Source organism: Aegilops tauschii, chromosome 6, assembly GCF_002575655.3.
Source record: "Aegilops tauschii subsp. strangulata cultivar AL8/78 chromosome 6, Aet v6.0, whole genome shotgun sequence".
Lineage (NCBI taxonomy): Eukaryota > Viridiplantae > Streptophyta > Magnoliopsida > Poales > Poaceae > Aegilops > Aegilops tauschii.
The window spans coordinates 373,019,027-373,026,265 of NC_053040.3; the positions used below are offsets into that span (position 1 = coordinate 373,019,027).

General features: G+C 56.1%; 1 protein-coding gene across 1 annotated transcript; it reads right to left on the minus strand.

Moving 5' to 3' along the window:
- Positions 1 to 409: 409 nt before the first annotated feature.
- On the minus strand, positions 410 to 2,575 carry LOC109774667 (protein RGF1 INDUCIBLE TRANSCRIPTION FACTOR 1). The gene is made up of 4 exons (XM_020333418.4): positions 1,852 to 2,575; positions 1,548 to 1,751; positions 1,214 to 1,429; positions 410 to 1,122 (listed from the first exon to the last, which is right to left on the minus strand). Exons 1-4 carry the CDS (start codon positions 1,903 to 1,905, stop codon positions 847 to 849), a joined length of 750 nt encoding a protein of 249 aa, XP_020189007.1. The 5' UTR covers positions 1,906 to 2,575; the 3' UTR covers positions 410 to 846.
- Between the last annotated feature and the right edge of the window lie 4,664 nt (positions 2,576 to 7,239).

Below are 7,239 nucleotides of genomic sequence, written 5' to 3' on the forward strand. Positions count from 1 at the left end.
TCAAGTTAGGCGGCGTCGCACGGCACGGCACGGCTCGGCATCGCCGTCCGCCCACGCCGGGTGGAGGAGGCCGAGCCGACCATGCGTCCCATGACTCGTTCCTTCCAGAAGCTACCGCACGAGCTTTTCCACGCGCGCGAACGGTCCAAACACGTGCCGACCTCCCCCCGTCAGCTAAACGCACCCCGCCGTCTCTCTCGGGCCTCTGACCTCAGACGGAGGCCGGGACGTCACCGGGTAACCGTATCGCCGGCCATGTCGAGCATCTCCTGCGTCCGGCAGCCGCATTAATGGGGGGCTGCCTCTGTGCTGAGTGTCAGAGGACTGGCTCGAGTGAGTGAATGATGAGCCACTCAGCCAGATCAGTGCCTGGCTCTGCGGCATTGGGAACACCAAAACATGGCCGAGCTGAGCAGCATTCTTATTTTTATTACATGGCCCGTGCACGTACATGAACACCACCGCACTGGCCTCCTGCTCCACACACTACGTGATACATTTATCTATCATCTATGGGCACATTTACGATCTACTTAGTGCCATAAGCCTCATAACCATATGGGCATGGAGTTTACTACAGTGTATTGCAAAACTTAGTCGTCGTCATGGAGCTGCAAGTTACTTACAGTATAACGGACGCTACGGTTTTACCGGTGGTAACTAGCTATAACTGAAGAGTCTGCAACAAACTGAAAGTCACACGCTATAGTATGTGCTCACTGCTCGTGCCCCTCGACGGCGGCACGGGGCTCGCCGTTCACGGCGCGCAGCCATTACCTTCTTGGCCATGTCACGTGTACAGTACGCTAGAGTGTTGATCAGGGCAGGCATGGCATGTGCGCTGTCCTAGTACTCCACGATGAGGCTGCCGAACGGCGACCGGTGCGGGATGCCCTTGCGGCGCTTGTTGCCGGCGCGGTAGCTGCTGGAGGTGGCCGGCGGGGTCGACGGCGAGAAGCTCTGCACCACGCTGCTCCTGTCGCTGCTGCCGCCGCTGGTGCTCGTGCACGAGTGCTCCGAGTCCGACCGCGCGTCCTTGACCGCCGCTCTCTTCTTCTTGCCACCGCCGCCCACGCCGCCGTGCTTCTTCCTCGGCCGGTGCCCGCCGGACGTGCCTACGATCTGCGGGGAAGAAGACGCCGTGCTGGTTACAAGCTTGCAATGCGCCAGGCCATGGCCGAAGCTTGGATTGTAAGGAGAACTGCATGCATACTTTGCATCCGAGGGAGCAGAAGCGGAACGAGTCGAGGAGGCTGCGCTCGCAGACCTCGCAGGTGTTGGTGACCCCCTTGCCCGGCCTCGGCTGCGGGCGCTCGTTGAGGAACACCACGCGCGCGCTGTTGATGATGTACGTCTGCACGCCGGTGATGTCCAGCACCCTCTGTATCTCCGACACCCGGATCACGTCGTGGTACGACGACCTCCGAATCTGCTCCCGCGCCGCGTCCCGTGCACACACGCATCAGTCAAGACCAGCATGAATCGATAGAGCAGGGGAGGAAGGGGGACACAGGACGCCGGCATTGGAGAATGGTCTACTGACTGACCTGGATGGCGTGGTGGTCGCGGTGGTGGGCGAGGCAGAGCGAGCAGAGCGCGCCGTTGATGCAGTCGAGGCAGTACATGTTGCACTCGCTCTTGTGCGCGTCGGCGTGCGCCCGGCATTGCACGAAGAAGCTCGTCGCCAGCAGCGGCTTCAGCCACGGCGGCCACCGCTGGTTCCCCGCCTCCTCGTCACGCCCCGCTCCTCCCTGCACGCCCAACATTGCAGTTCCAGTCCGGCGCCGCCATTAGGACCGGTCGAGGACCAAGAAACACAGCAGCAGGAAAGCATCAAGAAGATCAGTTTACCGTGGCGGCGCCGCCGCTCTTGAGCGCAAGAGGGGACGCGTGGTCTATTGCCATCCTGCGCCGGCGAAACGAGAAGGAAGAATGTGGATGCGGGAGAGCAGGGGAGGAAAGAAAATGCTTTGCAAGAAAGCGGCTCGCCGGCGCAGGAGCGCGGAGGCTTTGTAGGCCGAGGTGGAGGAAAAGTAGCGCGGCACTTGTGGCTTGTGGAAAGTGAAAAAAATGGGAGGAGGAAGACTCGGCGGGTACTTGACAGTGAGCTCTCGGGCCCGTTCTTATCGACTCGTCGCGGGCCCGGGCCGTCTCGCGAGTCGCGACCCGGCAAGCACACGAATGACCGACCGGTCGAATCGCAAATTGCAAATCATATAGTACTCCCTCCGTCCGGAAATACTCGTCAGAGGAATGGATGTATCTAGATGTATTTTAGTTCTAGATACATTTATTTTTATGCATTTCTTCGACAAGTATTTCCGGACGAAGGGAGTACTCGCGTGATCCGGCGGGAAATTGTGATCAATCCTCTCTAAACAGGGAGGGCACGCTTCTTTTGCGAGTGCTAAGCAAAGGCACACAACCGCTTTTTCAAGACGTGCTACTCCGTCCATTGCCACTGCACTAGTAAGTGCCACACTGCTACTGCACTCCCTCCATTCATTACTACATTGAGTCGTATCTTGGCTCCGCGTCGATGCCCCTCTGGGAGATTCCATCGCATTTGCCCAACACTTATCTTTCTCAGGCTCTCAGCCCCCAAATAGGCGGTGCAAAACAGTAGCGAAAGCCCACGTTTTCTCGGCTCTCAAAAGCGAAGAGAGAAAAATGGCACAAAAGTTACCACTAACGACGCCATTGCCGCACCTAATGCGTCGCCCATTGACCAGCCCCGCGCCATTCTCCCCAAGCAAGTGGATCGAAAGGGATCGGATGCAGCCTCACTCACTCACCCGTGCATGCGTGTACCGCCATATATACTAGCATATCTCGTCGATGCTCGCCCGCGTTCTGGAAGCAAGCATGGCCTCGCCTTTAATTTCTCTAGTGGCCGAACGGACGTGTCTCGGGCTCGGCCGGCGATGATGGAACCACCCATGCCCTCCCGGATTTCTCGATCGAGCGGTCCGTTCCGTCCCGTGCTCTGCCGTCACCGATTCGGCAAGATGATGCTACCGGTGCACGGTGGTTCGGTCACCCACTCCTGTAACGTCCCAACTAGTATCTTGCTACTAGTTGCTACCGCCTGCTCCCGATTGGTAGCCTGGTGCTGTGTCTGTGTGCACACCGATCTCTGCCGTTGAGGAGGCTAATGGGCTCACGTTTTGTTCATTGCACTGCCTATTCTTGTGCTTCTCGCACTGATAATATCGCAAGATTCATGTGTGAAGAAACGTATCAGCTGCTGGACTAGTAGATATTTACTCGGTGCAAGATATCGTGAGCGATCACTGTCAGGTCACAGGGAAAATAAGCTCCGAATACACCGCATAGATTAGTCCCGCAGCGGTTATACGTCCGCGTCGTCTCCTTGGAGCCGCTCGTAATCTCTTCGCCGATGGCGACGAAGAATCACGGTCTATTATTTTCTACAGAGCGACGAGCCAACTTGCTAAACCGTGGGCCCGCCTAATCGCGGAGACGAGCAGGCAGGCGTTGACAACTTGACATGTCGGAGTAGCTTTAATTTGTTCCGCCCACCGAGAGCTTTTCGTTCGAGTCGAGTCGAGTCCATTCTGCTGAGTCGTATCGAGTTTCGTAGGCGTGGACGGATTGGCGTTGCGTGAAGCATCACGGCAACTCAGTATACATGGCCGAATTCCTGATTAAGTCTTCTGCGCAGTGGCAGGCCCCTGGCTTACGGGTCTGAGCTACTACTCTATTATCTATCGCATGTCCAAAGAAATCGCGTGTAGTCTCGCCCAATGTGCCAATAATTTGATAGACTTTGGTCAGAAGCGTAATAATCTCGTTAAGGTGACTGAATGAACTTTGCACCTTTTGTATTTGCTCTGAGCTTCTTGCCCGTTTGTGCACTGAGCAGCAGTTCATTGCCAACCTCCACTAGACCCGTAACTCTGCGCCGTGCATGCTCAGATCATCCACTGCAAGTATCCGGTCTTGCTAGTGGGATGGCACGTTGGCATCTCTCCTGTTCGGGGGGCACCTCAAAAGCGGGCACCGGCATGCATAAAGCCCGCCAATAATTTAAAAAGCGGTGCATGCATCGCATCAGCATACGCTGCTGCTGGGTTGGTCAGTTCCTGATTCCTCCGGCGCTAAGTCATTCCCAAAACTGTATTCTCTCGGCGGCAACACCGATCCTGCCGGAACGATCCATCTGGAAAGACGCGCTATCCCGGGCTCTTCTGAGTTAGAGTATTAACGAGCGCACAGTGATTTCCGCTTCTTCGTCCGAATCTGAGGGCACGTGATTTCCGCTGTCAAACGGACAAGTTGAAGTCGATGGTTCTTCTCTTATCGGTAGCCACGTAATAAAGTGTAAGCAAGGATTTCGTAGGCATTGCGTGCTGATGCTGCCCATGGCGGCTGCCGAGCAACGGGGAAGTGGTCGCTTGCGGACGGCGAGGTCGCCGCCGCATTGTCTCAGTCAAGTGGCGTAACATGCTAGAGAGAAAAAGAAAAACTGAAAGAAAAAATCTGCACGGATCTTAATGTAAGATTTTACGGATATAGCATCGACTGAGAAGTCTCAGTCGACTGAGACTTAGGGAGACTGTTTTCTTATGTACAGGAGAAGCTCTACTATTAGAGTGTAGAAGGGAATAATGAGGGAAATTGGCGTGATGCGATGGATTATTGCCCCATCAGCAATGTTCTTACAGTAGCTTTCATGCAAGAACTCCACCCCCACACGCCCGTCGTGGGACATAACAATCTAGCTAACTACTCGTCATTGCCCACGCAACTAAACCTCCAAGGAAGGTGCCGAAGTCACCTTTGAAGAGGCCAGCTGATTTCCATGCTCTACCTTCATTTTCAATCTTCGAGATCACCACCGGAACCGAGGGTGTTGCTCCATCGAAGACGATGGCATTCCTGTGCTTCCAGAGCTCCCACATGCCTAACAACAAGAGAGTGCAGACGTCCTTGGTCTTGATGTCTGGCGCCATGCACGAATTATACCATTGTATCAGCTCCGCATCTGCCGTCGGTGTCCACTATGGCTTGCCTAGTGCCGTAAAGATCGTGCACCATACCGATCTGGCCAGCACACACGTGACCAGGATGTGATTGATGGTCTCACTGCACTGATCGCAGAAGGGGCATGCATGCTGGCGAGGTAGTTCGCGTCATGCTAAGCGATCCGAGGTCCAACATCTGTTCCGGGCGGCCAACCATGCAAAGAATTTGCACTGTAGCGGGCTTTGGATTTCTAGGCGCTGACCGGATATGGAGCTACTTCCAAACCCCAAAACTTGGATGCCTAAGCTGAGCTTGCCGAGTAGCACCCATAGTCTTCCCATGCCCATCGAATGCAGTCATTGCTCCCATCTGTTAGCTCAAATGTGTTGGTCTTGTCCCAGAGTAGCAAGAACTCCTGTAGCACATCATCATCTATGTCAGGGCGACCATCCAAAGCCCAAGAGCCCGCCTAGAGTGCTTCCCGAACCGTTCTGTTCGCATGAATTCTGGGCGGGATGCGCGCTTAGAGCTTGGGTGCCAGCTCCTAAACTCTATAGCCCAGGATCCACCGGCCCTCCCAGAATAGCGCGCTCCAGCCGTCACCTACACGTGTGATCACTGTTGTTCTGAAGATCGCCATGCCTCCTCCGGTACTTTGATCTCAAAGCCCTTCCATGGCCTAGAAGTGTCTGTATGCTGCAACCACGACTAGCGAGCTTGGAGGGCGTAATTTAGCCAGTGCAAGTTTGGGATGCCAAGTCCACCAGCCCATCTAGGCGTACACACCGTTGCCCAAGCTACCGTGCCTTACCCGCCGTTAGCCTCATCTTTGCCGCACCACAGGAATCCTCTGCAGCTGCAGGTCTTAATGATGGCCTTGATCGTCTTCGAGGGGAGGTTTTGTGCTAAGATGGCGTCAATGGGAATTGCACACAGGACCGATCTCACGACCGGAAGTCTGCTACTTTTCAGCAGTGTCGCACCCCTCCATGAGGGCAGTTTGTCGCGCAATGTGGAGGATTGTTGTTATTGAGCCTTGAGGGTAAGTATATATAGATTACAAGACTTGGAGGGCAAGATGCCTCTCCTAGAGATAAGGTTGGAATCGTATAGGAAAGAATACAATCAATCTTAACAAATCCTAGCCTACTATAATGTATACTCCAACACCCCTGCAGTTGTAGCGGTAGCGTCATGGACGATCAAACTGGAGAGAAACTGAAGGTAGAAGCCGATGGGTTCGCAGCCCCCTCCCCCGCAGTCGTAGCGGAAGCGTCGTGGACGATGTCACGTCATGGATGCGATGACGGTAGAGGAAGCTGACGAGTTTCTCAAGCGAGGTGATAGCGCTTTGTGGCAATGTTGGGGCGTTATGTCGGGTTTGCCAAGCCCGGGGACACGTCGTGGACGAAGGCATGCGTAGGTGTTGTCAGCACCGAGCATGCGTGAACGGACGAAATCGATGTTGACGAGGCGTCGTACCAGGCTTGCCAAGCCCGGGGACACGTTGTGGATGAAGGCACGCGTCGGTGTTGCCAGCACCGGGCATGCATAGATGGGGACCTGCACGAGTTGTATGCCATGTCGAGGGGGCTAGAAGAGAATGACTCGACGAGGGTTGCGGCTCCAATCGACGTGGGGTCGATGTCACCCGCGGTTGTCAGAGTAGATGAAGTGGTCGGGGTAGATGACGGCGACACTGGCGATGAGCCGATGTTGGACAAAGACGAAGAGGTGGAGTGGCGGCGTGGCTCTGGTGAGCGAGTGGCAGCGGCACGAGGAATAAGACGGCAGTGGTGGCCTGAGGAGGCAGTGGCAGCGGCTAGGTTAGGAGTGCAGCGGCGGTGCTCGAAGTAGGCGAGGAAGAACCCGACATCGTGATAAAGACCGGCGCGGACGGTGGCATTCCCGCGCCCAGGAAGGCGACGCGGCGCATACCATGTAGAAGTCAACGTGTAGGGACGGAGGAGTGGACCGCGTGCCGCGCACTACGGCCTAAAGGGGTGGCGCAGTGGCAGCCCGCAGGTCGGGGCAACGACACGGAAGACCATGGGGCGGTGGTAGGGACCGCATGCCACGTGCTACAGTCCGAAGGGGCGATGCAGCGGTAGCACAAGGGTCAGTGCAGCCGTGAGACGACGTCGACCGCGTGCCGCGACGCTAGGACCCGAAGCGGTGACACAACGGCAGCGTGCGGATCGATGCAATCGCGGAGACTGCCTTGGGGCGGCAGCGTGTACTATGGGCCGC

What these genes read in the sequence shown, in the direction of transcription:
- LOC109774667 (XM_020333418.4), bottom strand. Translation starts at nt 1,905, where the DNA reads ATGGCAATAGACCACGCGTCCCCTCTTGCGCTCAAGAGCGGCGGCGCC. An exon ending in AGAGCGGCGGCGCCGCCACG is followed by an intron (nt 1,752 to 1,851) that starts GTAAACTGATCT and finishes TTGGGCGTGCAG; the next exon opens with GGAGGAGCGGGGCGTGACGA. An exon ending in GCGACCACCACGCCATCCAG is followed by an intron (nt 1,430 to 1,547) that starts GTCAGTCAGTAG and finishes GCGCGGGAGCAG; the next exon opens with ATTCGGAGGTCGTCGTACCA.